Here is a 17729-nt window from a genome sequence, read left to right as displayed (position 1 = left end):
TACAGTTATCTTGGGAGAAATATGATATCGATCAATCAATTAGCTCCTTACTCATCATCGTCTTACGACCTCGCAGTGTTGATAGCCAGCAGCAAACAATATATGTGTGGATGTGCAGTACGTACTGTACTGTATATTAGTCAGTAGACGTATATATACTTTTTATTTATTCACAGAATCTACAGTAACTGGTCAGCCAAGTTCAAACAAAGCAAGAAAGCATGGCTCTGCTCTGCTGTGCTCTGCTCTGTGTATCGTATCTATCTATCTATCTGATCAGATAACGACAAGGCTGGCGCTGAGTCTACCATTGTATAATTTTCCTTTTTCTTTCCTTTCCTTCCCTTTTATGTAACCCACACATATGTACAGTACATACATAGAGACTCATACATAAATACAAAGAGCGGGGAAGAGAAAAAAACAAAGAAGGGGGAAATATTTGATCGACGTATGTATGTACAGTACAAGCCATTTTTTTTCACATAGAAGAAATAAGAATAAGAACAAGGTATGAATAATAAGGTATGGATAAAGAATCACCATATCAGTAACTAAGGCGTAGCGTCTATCATAATAACCGCAAGAGTTCCAAATCTTGCGCAATGGCCGGGCTGTACGGCGCGCAGCCTTCGAGAAACTGGATCATTTCCTCGTACCACCGCTCCCAACCCGGTGGTAAGGTCTCACGTAATCGGCGATCCGGAGAATGCGAAATGCAGTAGAAGAGGAGGATTTGGCCGAAGAACCTGATTCATAAAGCATTATCAGAAATCTGCCTAATGGTGTATGCAGGGAGCGGGCAGAGGAAATAAGATAAGATAGGAGAGGGGAGACAAGGGGCTTAACTTACTGAGAGCAAAAAGCGAATTTGATGGGAATACAGCTCTTCATCCGCCGGAAGATGCCGCGCACAATCGGCCAGTCCATCGCGTACTTCAGCCCGGACCTGATCTGCTCAAAGTCATCCTCGGTTAGAGACCCCGGGATACGGAGCGCTTTGTACAGGTAGGGCCGGCCGATGTGGAACTTGGCAATTCGGAATCGGCCTCGGAGCATTGCGTCGGCGACCGCTACAGCGGGGGAGACTGCGTGGCCTGGTTCAATGGTCGTCGACGTCGGATCTGTACCGTCTGACGGAGGAGCCTTGTTGTTCAGATGTTCGGAGGAGAACTGTATTGCTGGAGGGAGGTTGAGGCGCCACTGCTCGATTTGGTGGTGCAATTCTGCGTTCACAGCAGGACGAGGTAGGGTTCCGGACTCAGCTATAAGACAAAGATCGCATCGTTAGTTAAAGTCATTAAAATGACGACATGCTGGGATAAAGGCTCACTCACAGAAAACGTACAGGCTGTGCCTGATCCGGGTCAGAATAATTCGATGCGCAACCTGGGCGAGAAAATGGTATTGAAAGAATTGGTCATCGGGATTGTCTACAGAGGCCATGCTGGCAGGTAATCCGACGGGATTGAAGGCGATGAATTTCGGGATGGGGACATAGTCTTCCAGCCGAGCGAGACCGCTAGAGGGCAAGTCCAGCTCCTGCACGAGGATCGTCTCATACATGACGGTGTTCCAAAATACCCTTGACTTCATATCGCCTTCCCACTCGTCGAAGTTGATTTCGCGACTGGCAACGTGTCAGCTGAGTTTGCAGATCCGGGACCAACCAGAGGAGTATACTTTGTCAACATGGAAAGGCAACAAGCAGCCGCTCGATTAAGCATAGCCCACGAATCCATGGGGCGGATAATCTGAGTATAATACACACTAGAAATCAATTAGCAATCAACAAGTATATCCAACGGGATCGCTTCTTACGCGGAAAGAAGATAGTATTGACAGCTTTGGAGATCGTTCCCACACATCAAGAAACCAATTCTTCTACGCGCCTCGTTGAAAAAACGTAGTCCCGGTGGCTCCTCCTCAATCACGTCTAACCAGGCTGGCAGCTCAAAACGATCACCTAGAGTACCTGGCAATGGAAAGTCTCCCTCCTGGTAGGCTCGAACTGCGAGACATCCTAGCGCCATCACGTTGAGAACGAGGCATGTCTCGATGGTAAAGCCGAATCCATCCTTGATGACGGTCCCAAGTGTGAAGGCAAAAAAGAAGTGCTTATCCAAGATCGGCGTAAACGGGTTGAACGTGGAGAAGAAGGCCTCTGAAAGGCCCTTGACAATGGAGAACGGTAATGTCTCCAGCCAGTTATCTCCCGCATGCAGGGGAAATGGATGCACCCACATTGGCAGCGGAGGTCGGTTCATTTCCAGGTCTATAACATAGTTCTTCCCTAACCTTTCGTGGGCGGCCAGAAGCCGTTCTGGGAGAATGGTACGAGCGCCAGGCCAGAGGACGACTCCATGTTGACTGAACGAAATCGACATCTGGCCCTTTGCATCGATAGGATCTCGATGGTCCCTGATCTCAAGGTCATTCTGTCCAATTACGGAGGGTGTAGAAGTCTGTGAAAACCCATGAGGAGATGTTCTCATACTAGGCGCTCGGTCACTGTATCGAAGCGCTTCAACAGCTTGAAGGATGTGGCCCGTCACCGGCTGCATGTCGCTGGAAATTGCCGACGGCAGATTTTCCAGCTTTGTCTCAATTCGATGTAAAGTGCTGATGATCATACTCAACGATTGATCCTTCCTGAAGCCATCATCAGCCACCCAAGTAAGCCTTGATGAGGAAACATGCAACCCACTTTGACAACTTGCGCTCGCTGTAGACGCACTCCAAGCCCTGGGTCTTGCATAACCCACATTTGGGCCGTGATTCGTCGCATCTTGTCTTTTTCAGACGACAATTCTCGCATGCCTAGACCCGAACGTTACTAATGCTGTGTCGTCGAGGCCAGTCCGGCGGGAATAATTACCACCGTTGCAATGAAGTTCCGGGGTTTCTTAACGTGAACTTCCTGTTGCTCGGGCTCCGAAGGGGTCAGGAGCTCATTGATGGGAGGGAGACCGTTGCTACTGCTACTGACGGCCTCGACGCTGGCCGCCTTTGCAGGGCTGGAGCCATGTTGTTGCGACGCCGACTCGCCGTGGGGACGCTTGCTCATGATCGCATACTTGGGCGAGGAGACGCCGCAGTCTATGTTTGATGAATGGGCATGTGTGCTGGTTCGACTCTATGACTACCCTTTGTCACAACGCATTAGGAATTGGCTGCCTTGCGCCTGTCACGCAGCGTCAATGACAATATTGATGTCTCAAAGATGCAAGGAAAAAAGCGCCTTCCTCCTTCCTTCTCTTGCAGCCGCGGTCTCGGGGACGGAGCGGGGCCTGAACGCGGCACGCAGCCAACCACAACCTGCCTATTTCAACGTCTCTTCATACCTCCAACCATTAGCTCACACGATGGAAATGCTGAGACATACGAAAGCTATGCATTACGGTCTGTTCGGTGGCAGTGGGTGACCTCCAAGCTCTGTGAATAGTTTGCCAGCATCTGCCATCAACTGGTACGCGTCACCTCCTATCCAGGACGCTATCATGGCCTCTCGCGGTCCCTCAATTTCCGTCATTCCTTGACCCGCAGCCTTCGACGATGGACAATTCATCAGGATCAAGCGATTCGAAGTGGAGAGCGACACTCGCAATGCAGCATCTTGGAGTCCCGTATCCAATGATGTGTGCAGAATGGCCATAGCGAGAAAGGTTGCAGAATTCGCGGGCAGGGTTTCTCCTTCCATTTCTCAGAGTACCCAGCTGTGATATGGATCGGCGTGAAGAAGGGAGCGACCGCGTTGTCGCAACCCACTGCGACGAACGTAGGGGGCTTGTGATGGCGTGTTTTGAGGAGACGTAGGACACGACGCCTGGCCGGACGTAGAGGAAATGAGCACGATGGATCCGCGCGACGAGTCTGGAAAGCAGAAAGGGTTGGGCGCATATGATGAATGCCCAGTCGTAGCGTTGACAGATTATTCAGTACATGGAAAATGCACCTGTTTGGAGACACAGAAGAATAGAGCGTAAAGTGACTGTTCATGGTCCCTTTCACATTAACATCTACAACTCTATATGCCTCCAAGGGTTCCTTCTCGAGATTGGCCATGTCAAAGAAGGGCTTCGTTTCCATGATACCAGCGTTTGCGACCACAATGTCCACCGACCGAACCGCTCAATGGCCTTGGCATATACAGCCTTCCGTATCCTCCCAGATTACGATGTTGGCGGGGACATAAAGTGAGCGCGATGACGAATCATCCAGAGAACTTAGCAGACTGGTCGCAGAAGATTCTATGGATGGCAAGTCGGCAATAACCACGTTGGCTCCCCGTGCGTGAAACACCTTGACTGTCTCCGCTCCAAATCACGTTTTGACTGGTGATACAGGCATTTTCATTATCATCATTGCAGGATAACTGCGTTTCTTGAAGCTTATCTACAGTCTTAATAGTTATTTGGAAATTACCTTGGTGGAGATTTGATGCTATCTGAGACAAACATATAAGTAGGGCAGAATAAGCAGGGCAGAATAAGCAGGGCAGAATAAGCAAGGCAGAATAAACAGGCAGAACAAATGTAGCCCAATTTTCTTCCCGTCAATAGGCAGGATCTAGCAGTCCATCATGCAACATCTATGCCTCTAGGGACATCGAAATTTCTGCGCTGGGTCCATATCCAATGTGTATGTCTTCATATATGCTCTGTACAACACTGTTTCTACGGGAACAACAAGTAAGCACTTGCAACAACACAAGCACCAAATGCCCTAGCAATGCAAGAATACCCATACTGCTGCACATTTTATTTGTTTACACTCGAGGAACAAAACCAATTGTTGACTAGTATTATGCCAACTCATTGTCGCGGAATGGAGAAATGGAGAAACAGTGTCGATAGCCACCGGAACATAAGAAATTACTCCCACATCAATCAACGTCCATAAATTAATCTTCTTAGAAATACCGTTTCAGTGTTTCAGACACAGTAATCTCGTAATTCATTCCTATTACTTATTCGCGAAAGAACAGGTAGTGATCTTACGATTTACTCCTGAAGAGTTGTCGTCACCCCGACAAGGGGGAGAATATTACTACGGAGCACAGAGTACGGAGTACGGTATGACATGACGTATTCCACTCAGTCCGATATCTGGAGAAATGGAGGGTTACCCCGGCATGGGGAAGTTTTGCATGGCAACAGCTGCCAGCCTGCCAGCCACTCCTTGCCGTCTGTCTGTCTGCCGTCGTCATTATGGGTTCAAGGTTATTGTCATACCATACCAGTCTTCATGCGTCTACGGAGTATACTCCGGACTAATCCAACCAGCCACAGTGATAACCATGGTAAATAACGACCAGGAACCAATTAATGGGTGGGAAAGATCTTCCGTCTAGATTGGAAGTGGTGAATGGTGATCGTCATCTATCAATATTATTTATTTATTTGCCGTGAGACGGTAGACCTGGAGGCTGGAATGCGGGGAAGAAGAACCACTACCTAATTTGTTAAACTTGCCCCAACGGGTTCACTGTTGACCTATGGGCCTACGTATGGAGTACTGTTTGAGAATTGCAAAAAATGCCTCATCTGATGATGGCAGTCAAACTCAATTCAAATTCCTAGGTAGGTACAGTACCTGGATACGATAGCAACGCAGACAGAGTCTGTCCTCCTTGCAATTGAATGTCAATGGGACATGCCTCTCGTGTTGCCCAGTACGATAATCATCATGATTGCAGGCATGTTGTCTTCACAGTAGTAATGAGGTTGGAGTAAAAAGGATGAAAGAAAATGATGCACCAATAGGCAATCTGTAAGAATTGAGGTCTGCTGGAAAAAAAAAACACCATACTGCAGAATTGTCGATACGAGCGACCTTAGACTGTGCATACAATCCAGACTCGTTCTGTCTTTTCCGTCTCTTCGGTCTTTGGATTTATGTATCTCGGAGCTTGGCAACGAATACTGTGCACTCTGTATGGTTGTACTCTGGTCTGGTCTCAATGCAAGACAAGAAAAGAGGTGCAGGCCAGCCCCTTCATTCACGGAACAACATGAGACCGAGCTGGTTGTTCCTGTCATGCCGCGCGTTACCTGGACTCCTGGAGCAGCTGCAGCACTACTCCGTAGGAAAAGGAGCGGGGTTTGCGATCTAGAATACCAGAGTCTAGGTGGCTGGGCTAATTAATTCTTATCGATATCGTTGTCTTCCACGATTACGACCATTGGAAGGTTTAATATTGCTGTTACAGGCTGAAACATAGCAAGCGCGCTTCGAGGGTTATCCAACGGTTCAACCAGGCATTGGTTGCCATTTAGAAAAGTAGCAAAAGAACAATGCTGTAGATACTGGTCAAGAGCTCTTATCGTCTTACAGCACAGCACAGAGTACTCTCTACTCCGTACAGTATGATAGATAATATTCAGCTTTATCACTGATGATCAGTGCACTCGTGTCTGCTTATCAGTGGCAGTTAGTTCTTGTTGGGGTTGGTGGGTCAGATGATAAAGCTACTCCGTAGACGTCCCATCGGGTTGCACAGGCCCACTGGAGTTCGGGACAGATCGCTTCAACTTGCACTCCTCCATGCAAGCAAAGTGCACATGGGGGGAATAAGGAATTCGGACCGATGATCAGAGAACGCCATGGACGCTGGCCGAATGCAGGAGTTGGAATCCCAATAAAAGGCCTCTCTTGCGATCAACTTGGCTGCAAGAAGCTAGGGGATGAATCCAAGAGGGGGAGGGCATCACGCGATATGTCTTGGTGGCGGGCAATTGTATGGAGTGGCATGCTCTGAGAGGCTAACTAAGAGCCAGATCATAAACCTGCGGAGTAATTTCAGATCTCTGACCTCAAGAGTCAACAAAAGAGGGGATGTCGTCTTGCCAATTTGCCATCAAAGCAGGCTAGGTTGGCCAGGACGGGAACACAGTGCCGCATAGGGCGTCCTGGGGCCGAAGCTTGGGTCCAAAGGAGCAGATGGCCATGGCTCGATTGGATGCATTCGAGAAAGGCGGTCAAGATGAAGCTTGGGGAAAATGGGCTAGGGCCAGGCATGGTACTTTGTCTACGCGCCATGATCTGCACGAACTCAGGTACAAAGTCTTAGACTCGTAGGCCATGCAGGACGGGCGACAACTCAAACAACGCAAACATGGCACCTGATTGACAAAGGGACCCTTCCTTGTCAATTGTGTATCGGAGTATGACACTGTTGCCTATTGTTGTCGTTGTTGCGGTGCTCAACCCCACAAATTGCGTTTCGGCAGATGCAACCGCCATGAGTGGAGCCAATCAGCGGCAGAGTCTTGACTCCGGGCGATCAGGGCGAGTCAGGACCAATTATGCAGTCCCCCAGGCAATTACCTAAATTTTCTGTCGTGCGTCGCGTTTCAAGCGTGACCATCTCTTCCCCACCTTCCTGGCTGATCTCACCACTCTATTGCTGCCAAGTCCCCTCTTTCGGTCATGGCGTCATGCACTCTGAAAATAGTACGGTGGGTCAGCCTCTTGAACGCTTTCTATTGGTTTGATGGCAATGAGCTTCGTGTCGCGCAATGAGCATCCGGCCGGATTCGTCTTCCTCGATGGCCCCACTGACATGGTTGCTGACGCGCAAAAGGAAAGATGCGTCGTCCAGGCACTGACCCTCGAGCTGCATGGCGCACCTTGCAAGAGCTAGCTTTCAAGGTTGGTCAGCGTCGATTGTCCATTCGTTTTGCTTGCATACATGGCATAGGTCAAACGGCGCCAATTTTTTTTAGGTGCAATTAATATTGATCGCAGGATCTGATTTGCTAGAGGGTTTAGAGGTTGGAAGATCAAGAAAAATTTTTATCACTCTACAATATCTTTGTGAAAAAGCGGTGGACAGTACGAAGTATACGGCGTACAGAGCATTCCGCGACTCCGTACAGTACCTAGGTAGCTAAAGAACACGTGGATGTTAGGTACGGAGTAGCTAGTATCCAAACTGCCAATCCACCATATGGGGTACTCCTGATTGCGGACTCTATGCTGTAATTAGTATCGGATATCTGAGTCGATGTTCTGTTCGGTGGAGTACCATCGTATGATGATTCAGGGACCCTCAGACCCAAAAATGCAGAAACATTCATTCACGTCAGAACGCGTAGCGGAGGGTGGAGGGCAGGTGGCTGCAGTCGGCTTCTCTGGAAGGTTCTGAAGGCGCCTAGTGGACGCGGGCAGGGGCGCTGGGCTGTGCCTGCCCACCAAGGTAGGCTGGGCGGCCTTCGGGGGATGCTGGCATGGCTCCGGCTGGTGGGTTAACGGGGGCAAAACACTGGGCTGGCCTACCACGAGGCATTTGATGGGCATCATGGGCACGACTGGTTAACTGGTTAATTACCACTACGCAGCGGCCGGTATTGGTACCGTACCAGAACGCCCCGCTCCAAGCCACTGCATCCGTCATTGGCTGCGCCCGGCGACGAACCTCCCTGTCATGACGGATTGCGTTTCTCCCCCGTTCCCTCGTCTTCTCGGTGCTCCCCCGGCTTGCCAACCCATCTCGTGCAGTCTGACTCCTCCTACCCAACCTGCCTGTCTATCGCAATCTCTCTCCATCTCCTGCTGCCTACCCTCATCCATATCCTTCCCTCCTCCTCCTTCACCGACCCATCTCTCCTTCCCTCTCCCTCTCCGTCTCCGATCTCCTCCTATTTCCTTCATTGCTCCTTCCGTTCTCTCCCTCCGTCACCTCTAACCATCCGAACCTCCCCTCCCTCCCTCTCTCTCCTGACCGACCGACCAACCTAATCCATCATCTTCCTTCCATCTACTCCCTCCGCCAGCATCCTCACTCCTCTACGGCCGCTTCATCCCCTCTCGTCTCATTGCCCGCCAACGCCTGCTCGAGTCCACAGTGCTTCTGTTCCAAGACACTCCGGATCAGATCTCAATTCGACCGGTACTGCGGACCTCCACGACTTCCTACAACCGTCTGCTCTCTCTCCCCCGCCTCACCCTCCAAGGATATCGGGCAGCTCTCTTGATCGACATCCTAGGCTACTGGGTGATTGTCAAACTCCTCGTTTCATCCCTCCGTTTCATCCCTCCGGCGTGACTGCTACGGTCGATACCTTTCCTCCTGGTTCGACGTTGGACATTGACCAGCGTTCAACAGCTGGAGTGAGGCCTAGGTGTTGACAGCTCGATTCTTCTCGAGAGGTGCTTAGTTGGACCTGTAGCCAGTCCCTTGGAGGGCCCTCGAACGTGGAACCTGTTGATTCGAGAGAGAGAGAGAGAGAGAGGCAACAGTATATTGACACGACCGCTTGCTGGATACGTGACTCAGTAACCGCTCTTCTGACTTTGCGATACTGAGTCACAAGTCGACCTTTTCGATCTGTCCCGAGAAGTCAGGTTACAACTCTCAACTTCTGTCACGATCTTACGCAGCGATTTTCTTCTCCGAGTCCTCGATCCGTTCGCATTTCTTTCTGCATCAAACCACTTCAGCCATAGGGCTTTATAATCTCATCTCTTCGGCACGCTCTTTTCTCTCATTATTCTTTTTTTTCCTCAGTGGCTCTACGCCGGTTTCTATTCCTTCGGACATATGCAAATGAAATCATAACGGTCTCTTCGCCTGTTACATCGACGTTACCCCCGCGGGTACCTATCCGCGTCTGGTGCCTGCCTGGCATATCGCTTCATTTCCTTTGTCGACATATCCTCACTTTTCCTAGTATCTATATGAGCCTCTGAACCAACGATCCGGAGTTTGTTGAGTTTTCTTTTTTCTTCAACACATTCTTGTTTTGTCAACAGCTGCTACTGTCCAGCTGTGGATCTGAGTGACGCCAGCCGTGTTTTTTTTTCCTGTTCTGCCCACTGTCCACACCAGTCCAGGGCCATCTTTTCACTTTTATTGTTCATACCCTTTTTCTTGTCACGAAACCTTGTCACGCGGATTGCCGGATCACATCCCGAGTTTGGTATATTTCGTCAGTCAACCACCATTATAATCTCTTCCTGTTCTCCTTGGTCGGATCGGTCTCTCGTCGATTGGGCGCGTTTCTGTCGGAACCTTCGGACATCAGTCAAGCATGGAGTGCTTCAAAGACAAGTTTGTCGAGGGACAGCTCCTGGATGGGCGTTTCCGCACAGTCGCTCCCTTAAACCATGGGTCCTTTGGGATGGTGTTCCTCGCCAAGGACACCAAAACCGGGGAGGATGTTGCCATCAAGTGTTTGACTAAGTCGTCCTCAACCGATTCCTCTTCTCCCATGGCCGTCGATGACCGATCCGAAGAACTTGCCTGCCATGCACGCCTCGGGCACCATCCCAATATCGTCAACTTGATCCATTCTTTTGAGACTAGCGCGCATATCTACTTGGTTTTGGAGTACTGCTCGATGGGTGATCTATACGAGGCCATTCGCGTCAATCGGGGCCCTCTCGAGACGGAACATGTGCGCGATTTCATGCTGCAGCTCATTAGCGCTGTGGAATTCATGCACTCGAATGGCCTTTATCACCGGGATATCAAGCCCGAAAACATCTTTCTCACCCAGGATGGGTCAATGAAACTCGGCGATTTTGGCCTGGCTACTCGTAGCTCTTGGTGCTATGAAGCCTGTGTCGGCAGTGACCGCTACATGGCGCCGGAACAGTACGATCCGCCCCCCACTGGATATTCTCCCGCCAAGGCTGATATCTGGTCGATCGGTATCTGTCTGCTCAACATTCTTTTTGCACGGAATCCTTTTGTCACACCCACCGAGTCTGATGTGCTTTTCGCCGACTACGTGCGGGACCGCCAGTCTCTCTTTGACGTGTTTCCCAACATGTCACAGGATACTTTTGAGATCCTGAGAAATGCCCTGGCTCTTGACCCGGAGAAGCGAACTCTCGAAGGGGTCCGCGATGCCATCCTGCGCACGGTCAGCTTCACGACGGACGATGAGATCTTGGACGACTTCTGTACGGAGGATCGGGACGTGGTCCCCGCCAGCGCCAACCGCGAGCCGCTTCGAACTCCCTCGATTCAGTCTCCTCAGATCAACCAGGGCGACGGATCCTTCCCGTGGGCGAAAGCACTCCAGGCGAGTCCACCGCAAGCTATCCGCCAGCTCTCCGTTATCCCGGATAATGAGAGTTACTCCGAAGACCTCTTCCCTCCATCGGAGACCGCGGGTACTTCATGGTACTCTGTGCAGCCTGAGACCCCGTCGATGGCATCAGTCTTGGATTCCGCCCTGGGTGCGTCGTTCAAGTCTACGACCATTCGTCGCAGCGATCAACCTTATTCACCTCCCGCAGGCACCATTCCAATGGGTGGCTCCCTCCCCAGTCATGCTATCAAGCCACTGCCTGCCATGTCCATGGTCTTTGGAAAGAACAAGGACGGTCAGATTTCCAAGAGCTGGAGTGATCTCTGGGATGAGGAGGAATCGGAAAACGAAGACACGTCTTTGCAGGAACGGCGTGAGCATAATGCTCGCAGCTGGAGTCAAGAGAGCAAGGACGCTGAGCTTCCTTTCCGTCCTGCTGGTCTGTATGAACAAAAGACCACGTCACTCGTCAACTCTCGCACCCAGAGCCCACAAAATCTATCGAGCTCCGCTGAATCGGTTTCAGTTCCAACCAAGCGCTTCGATTCTGAGAATGCCACTCCGATTTCTCACTCTCGGGCTCGACCATTCCGGTACACTCCTCCTAAGCGGTCCAATCTCGATAAATGGGCTGCTCTGGGGGACCGGAGAAGGAACTATCGTCCCGAGGAAGACCGTTCTGGTCTCGACAACAAGCAGCGGTCTATGAACAAGAATTGGAGACGCGATTCCGGTGCGGGCTCCTCCAGCCCCCCTGGGTGGCTCAAGCGAGATGGCATGGCTGGCAACGATCGTCGCCGCAATCCTTTCTTGGACAAAGACTGGCGGCGCGATGCCCTTGAGCCCGTCAAAGTGAAGATCGCTGGCGACTCCCCCAGCGATTATCATGGAAGCGTCGATGAAGACTTGGACTTGGTGGGTGGCTGGCATGATCTTCACTTGTAGTTCTAGTTCCCTATCTCTCCTTATTCCTTTTTTTTCTGCGTTGTGCATTTTCCCACCTTACTCCCTGCCTCGACGGCTGCTGCTGCTCCTTGTTTTCGCCTTCGCGTTTGGTGAATTACGACAAAAACATTAATACTTTATTATCGATCGATTTACTTCGCTTTACTCGGTTGCATTCTCGACTCAATCGAGCGTCTTCCATCATGGGGATGTTGTTTCTGTCACGTTATACAATCCGCATCATCTTTCGTCGCGGGCGATGGAAATTTGGAGACGACGTGTCTCATGTATACTATGGCGCCTTCCAAATGTAACGGCATGGCAAAGGAGAAGCAAGAGAAATTTGGTACCGGGGCTGTTGAGCGGTTTAAAATCATACCAGATTGGCGTTTTCTGTTACGAGACATTTGATTTCTGGAGGCTTGTTTTATATTTTTATTTCCCTTCTCCTTTTTGGGCGATCAAACATTGCAGCATGCGGTATGCCATCCAGGCGGGAGTAAGGATTCCTGCATTTCTTCGAAGGGGGAAAAAACCGAGAAAAAAAAAGGCTAGTGGTATCAGATTCCTGGTACCAGCCACTTTTCCATTATTCCGTTTCAACAGGGTGGAAAGTGGAAGGAGACGGCTGGGAACAGCCGGAGGAGGAATAATCGCATCTGTTTTTGATTTTTGCCGTGCTTCGTTCATTATTAGATCTACGTTCAAGGACACTTTGCGCCCCTGGACTGGACTGGGATAAGAAGGGCCTGTACTGTAGCTAGCTTAGTAGATCTTGATGTCAAGAGGCAAATGGACAACGATGAAGAACAGAAGATGTTGACGTTTCGCTATGTGACTATTTCTGTAGCGGATATGATATATCCAGGTAGTTTGTATGTATGTACATAGAGGTTTGCACACAGGGATGGGGGACGTTACGTACGGAGTGGTACTTCAGTACTCCGTAGTTTTGGCCAGCTTGCTACTTCTGTAGGTCCGTGCTGTACGGTGTGCCATCAATATCGAGTCTTGAGTCTCTTGACAAGGAGCTAAAGGCGGGTTTGTATTAAATCGGGGAGAGTCCAGACCTCAGAGTAACTAGCTTACTAGTTAAGTCAATAATAATGAAAATTGCATTGTTGTTGGTGCAAAAAGGACACTCGACCCTGTGACAGTGGAGACGCTGCATGCGTGCTCCACGCGATGCCCACCAGGGACGTCAGCAGGTTTTCGGAGAGCTGTCGAACTTGCAATGACGGTTCCCCCAACAGAAACCAACGGCGTTCTCTCCCCCTTGGACAAACAGCATCCAATCCTTTTGAACTTGCTAGACATTCCAAAATATTGTTCTTAACTTCTTCTGCTCGTGTCTCTCTTTTCTTCGGTTTTAGTTTCCTTATCTAATGCGCAGTTCTTGAGAAGAACGTGGCGAATCTCCAGAGCGCCGGTTTCGCGCCGGCGCCACAACGGTTAGAGTCCACACAGCAAGCCTGGCTGCAAGAAGATAAACTGGGAATAATTTGACCGCTATTTTGTGACACCGCCAAAAAATATTATTTACTCGGACTTGGAGTATATTTTCGTGCCAGAAGAGGCGATTTTGTTCAGCGGAGGATGGTCAGTGAGACCCGTCAAACGGCTGCATAACCCAGCGTTCACTTCTACCCTTAGCAACTCGATGGCTTTGCGGCTTATGAGACGTTCCTTACTGACTTGGGAGGTGCCGTTATCTAGGAATCGGCTCGACTCCAGAGATAAGAGGGACAGCGGTTTTTCCTTGGTGCATCCAACCCGTTCCGACGATCCTATAACTGGACAAAATCAGAGGGCCTGGAAACTTCCTTTCTTTGTTATTTCTGAGACGATGCGCAGGCGCAAGGTCTCGACAATGATAGACGTGGTACGCCTCGGGTTGTGGATCCTCATTCTGGCCACGCTCGCATCTACAGATGCCGTAGTCAGGCCAGACGCTACGAATACAGAGCGTGAACAACGGAGTGATATTGCGGATGCTTCGTCCTTAATATGTCCGGCCAAGGAGTTCCAATCCATGTCTATCCAGCTGCCGATTTGTCTGGAGACACGATGGGGCAAAGGCAAGTCTGTGTCCGACGACCAGCCATCTCAGGAGGATGGCAGCCAGGAGCACCAGCCTACGGTAATGCTTAATGTGACGACCACTTCAGCTACGTCTTCTGACCGCGCTACCCCTACCGCTTCGACGGCGACCCACACAGATCAGGAGCTTGATACAGAATCGCCTCTAGATAACGCCAACTTCCTCTCCTTTGAGGATTGGAAGAAACAAAACTTGGCCAAAATCGGCCAGTCTGCTGAAAATGTAGGGGGCCGTCGGCAAAACCGTGATGTTGCGCGCGAGCATCGCAGGCGAGCTGGGACGATCAACAACGCTCTCGATTCGCTTGGAGACGATTCAGAAATCGAGCTAGACTTTGGCGGATTCGGCACAGAGGCGCCGGAAAATACGAGGCCTTCATCATGGGGGAGCGATGCCTCTAATAAGGAGGCACGAAAGACTGAGGGTGGTGAAGAACCTCATGAAGGTATGGCCGAAGGAGTCTCTCAGAGGGGAGTCGGAAAGAGAAAGGATGCTGGAACCACCTGCAAGGAAAGGTTTAACTACGCCTCCTTCGACTGTGCTGCCACGGTCTTGAAGACAAACCCGGAGTGCACGGGATCCTCGTCCGTTCTAATTGAAAACAAAGATAGCTACATGCTGAATGAGTGTTCGGCTGAGAATAAATTTCTTATCCTCGAACTTTGCGATGACATCCTGATCGACACGATTGTGCTTGCCAATTACGAGTTTTTCAGTTCGATCTTTCGCACATTCAGGGTCAGCGTCTCCGATCGGTATCCCGTCAAAGCGGACAAATGGAGAGAACTGGGTGTCTTTGAAGCAAGGAATACGCGGGAAGTTCAAGCTTTTGCAATCGAAAACCCCCTTATCTGGGCACGATACGTGAAAATCGAGTTCTTGACGCACTACGGAAATGAATTCTATTGCCCGGTCAGTCTGGTCCGAGTTCACGGGACCACGATGATGGAAGAGTACAAGAACGACGGAGAGATTAGCCGGGCGGATGAAGAAGGCGGCGACGACGCGATTGAACCTGTTGAGGCCCCTGTTGATGGTGAAAGGATCCAGACTGTCAATGCTACGGAGGAGGTGATATCACACGAGAACGCAACTACTACCATGCCTACGCTATCGGAATGGCTTCATCGAGATATTAGCCTTTTCAACAGGACTGCGATCGAAGAAGCCTTGTTACGCGGTCCAACGCCGGTGATTGATATGTGCTCCGTTGACGAGGCACCACCTGATGATACTGCTTGGCCGACCCAAACTCGATCAGTTACGACCTTCGATACGGCCGATGCCACTTCTGTCAATGCTACCCTTACAGACCCAACGGCTGCATCCTCAGAATCTGCATCGAACAGAGCGGAGCAGGCTGGTGGTAATGTTACAGTTTCGTCACATTCCTCCTTAGAAGGGCAGAGCAGCGGAGATCGGCATCCAGCTACGGAGACCGAAACGAGGCCAGCAGCAACAAATACAAAAGAAGACTCTAGTGCAGCAGGCGAACCCACCAAGTCTGTGCCCACGCAGCCGGCGTCGCCGAACCCGACTACACAGGAGTCTTTCTTCAAGTCGGTCAACAAACGGCTCCAGATGCTGGAGTCCAACTCATCCCTTTCCCTGATGTATATCGAAGAACAATCTCGGATTCTCCGGGATGCGTTCAACAAGGTCGAAAAGCGTCAGTTGGCCAAGACATCGACCTTCCTCGAGAATCTGAATACGACCGTCCTCAACGAGCTACGGGAATTTCGATCACAGTACGATCAGGTCTGGAGATCCGTTGCCATTGAATTCGAGAAACAGCGTTTTCAGTACCACCAAGAGATCTACTCGATAACCACACAGCTGGGGGTCCTAGCCGACGAGCTCGTATTCCAGAAGCGTGTGTCGGTCATCCAAAGCATCTTTGTTCTCATCTGTTTCGGTCTCGTGCTGTTCTCCCGAGGCTCGGGCGGAACCTATATCGAGTTTCCTAGTGTTCAGAGTATGGTGACGCGGTCCCATAGCTTGCGGTCGTCTTCGCCGATTTTTGGGACACCATTAGCGAGTCCAGGCTCGACGGGGCCGACGTCTTCCCTTCGAGAGAAGCGTGGACACCGAAGAAATCCTTCTGAGGATTCCCAGGAGGATCCAATCAGTCCGACCATATCCTACTCGCCACCTACTCCTCCGTCAGAGGAGGGCGCCAGTCGATCGGAGTCTGATGACAAGCTGGAACCAACATCACCTGACTCTAGTCGGCTTCCTACGCCCGAACCACCACATGTGAGGCCAGGAAGCAGTCCTCCCACGTTCAGTGGTTCCAGGAAGGACAGCGCCAGTGAAGATGAGGGGGTTGACTCGTCGAAGCCTACCGATTCGTCGCAGTCGTCCGCTGGTTGACCTTCTCCGTTGTGTACGCCAGTCCATTGTTATTCATCCCTGGAAGGCCGTGAGTAGAGTCATGATCTAAAACCGGCCTGACTTCTCATACGGTTGCTTCGAAGCAGTATACATAAGCGGCCACACAAGTCTTTGTATACAGTACAATCCCGCTGGCTGGACAGGGCGCGTCTTTCTGTCCTTGACAAAACGGGCTTTGTGGGTCCAGTATGTATTAGGCTGGCTAGCAGTTCCGGCCACATATCTGGCAATAATAAATAGGTGCCAGTGAGAGGGTGACAGTGAGTCATCATCCTTGACGTTGCCGATCCTTGTCCGGTTTGTACAGCAATAAACCAGGCCGAAACAATCCCCTTTGGGAGGTTTCCTACGAGTTTCTTGTCTATAAACTCACTGCGGTATACCCCTGACCCCGGATCAATAATATCTGCCAGTATAGGTCGCCAAGACGGAGAATTATTATGATGAAGTCAGATACCAGCTTGGTCTGGATCCCGTGTGTTACCTCGAATTGCAAAGAGCTTTGCTTTTGCGCAACACGTCAATAATAAGAGGAGGGTCTGTTTATAACTTGATGGGAGGCTACCCTTGTTTGATGCATGTGAGTGAACATAACTAATAGTCGAAGTTTCAGTAATTACTGTAGGTTAATTGGTGGATGAGTATATAGCAAGAATATAGTACATACACACTATTCACAGGAATAAGCGCAATATTAATCTGACAACGATAGTTGTGTCAATTCAGCCCAATAAGATCATGAGATCATAACTTCAATATTATGATTATCCCTATGAAGTCATAGTATTATTACTGTTATTATTATTATCCTTGTCGACACGGGATCCACAGATGAGTCACTGTTGAGTCTCTCCACATACCTGCAGGCACCAGCCTTAGTGCGGCTCGTTGCCATGCCAACAATCGGCCTTATCCGATACACCTGCATCGGGTTAAGGTCAAACAGCTCTTCACATTTTTTCAGCACCTGAAACGTGCCTTAAAAACAATTGCTGGCAACATATTTGCTTGATCGGAGTTCCCTCCTTCTGTTGAGAGACCCTTTCTGCTTCTTCCCTCCTCACGCTCGTGACTACGGTTGAAATTTCGCGCCTTGCTTCTTGCTGGCTTCGAACGAGTGACGATCGATCGATCCTGAACTCTCTGGTCAATTTGTTTCACGTGCATCGAGCAGTTTACCTTGCATTACCTACCCGGGCAGATTACTGCCTCGAACGCATCATCAGCAATCGTCTCGAATTAGCGAC

At 50.2% G+C, this 17729-nt stretch overlaps 5 protein-coding genes across 5 annotated transcripts; 4 read left to right on the top strand and 1 right to left on the bottom strand.

The window, feature by feature from the left end:
- Positions 1-571: 571 nt before the first annotated feature.
- On the bottom strand, positions 572-3067 carry VTN77DRAFT_817 (uncharacterized protein; the record flags this gene model as incomplete). Its single annotated transcript, XM_069424638.1, has 7 exons — positions 572-749; positions 854-1265; positions 1338-1630; positions 1684-1770; positions 1822-2652; positions 2708-2820; positions 2879-3067. The coding sequence occupies 7 exons, from the start codon at positions 3065-3067 to the stop codon at positions 572-574; spliced, it is 2103 nt and encodes a 700-aa protein (XP_069280298.1).
- Positions 3068-7590: 4523 nt separating this feature from the next.
- VTN77DRAFT_816 (uncharacterized protein) lies at positions 7591-8320 on the top strand (the record flags this gene model as incomplete). The annotated part of the gene is made up of 2 exons (XM_069424627.1): positions 7591-7657; positions 8160-8320. 2 exons carry the CDS (start codon positions 7591-7593, stop codon positions 8318-8320), a joined length of 228 nt encoding a protein of 75 aa, XP_069280297.1.
- Positions 8321-10034: 1714 nt separating this feature from the next.
- On the top strand, positions 10035-11987 carry VTN77DRAFT_815 (uncharacterized protein; the record flags this gene model as incomplete). The annotated part of the gene is made up of 1 exon (XM_069424616.1): positions 10035-11987. One exon carries the CDS (start codon positions 10035-10037, stop codon positions 11985-11987), a length of 1953 nt encoding a protein of 650 aa, XP_069280296.1.
- Positions 11988-12246: 259 nt separating this feature from the next.
- VTN77DRAFT_814 (uncharacterized protein) lies at positions 12247-12729 on the top strand (the record flags this gene model as incomplete). The annotated part of the gene is made up of 1 exon (XM_069424605.1): positions 12247-12729. The coding sequence occupies one exon, from the start codon at positions 12247-12249 to the stop codon at positions 12727-12729; it is 483 nt and encodes a 160-aa protein (XP_069280295.1).
- A 1104-nt stretch (positions 12730-13833) lies between these two features.
- Positions 13834-16461, top strand: VTN77DRAFT_813 (uncharacterized protein; the record flags this gene model as incomplete). The annotated part of the gene is made up of 1 exon (XM_069424594.1): positions 13834-16461. The coding sequence occupies one exon, from the start codon at positions 13834-13836 to the stop codon at positions 16459-16461; it is 2628 nt and encodes an 875-aa protein (XP_069280294.1).
- Positions 16462-17729: the final 1268 nt, after the last annotated feature.

Source organism: Rasamsonia byssochlamydoides (genome assembly GCF_041956645.1).
Source record: "Rasamsonia byssochlamydoides strain NRRL 3658 unplaced genomic scaffold VTN77scaffold_11, whole genome shotgun sequence".
NCBI classification, from domain to species: Eukaryota; Fungi; Ascomycota; class Eurotiomycetes; order Eurotiales; family Trichocomaceae; genus Rasamsonia; species Rasamsonia byssochlamydoides.
This window is presented reverse-complemented; position numbering and strand designations above follow the sequence as displayed.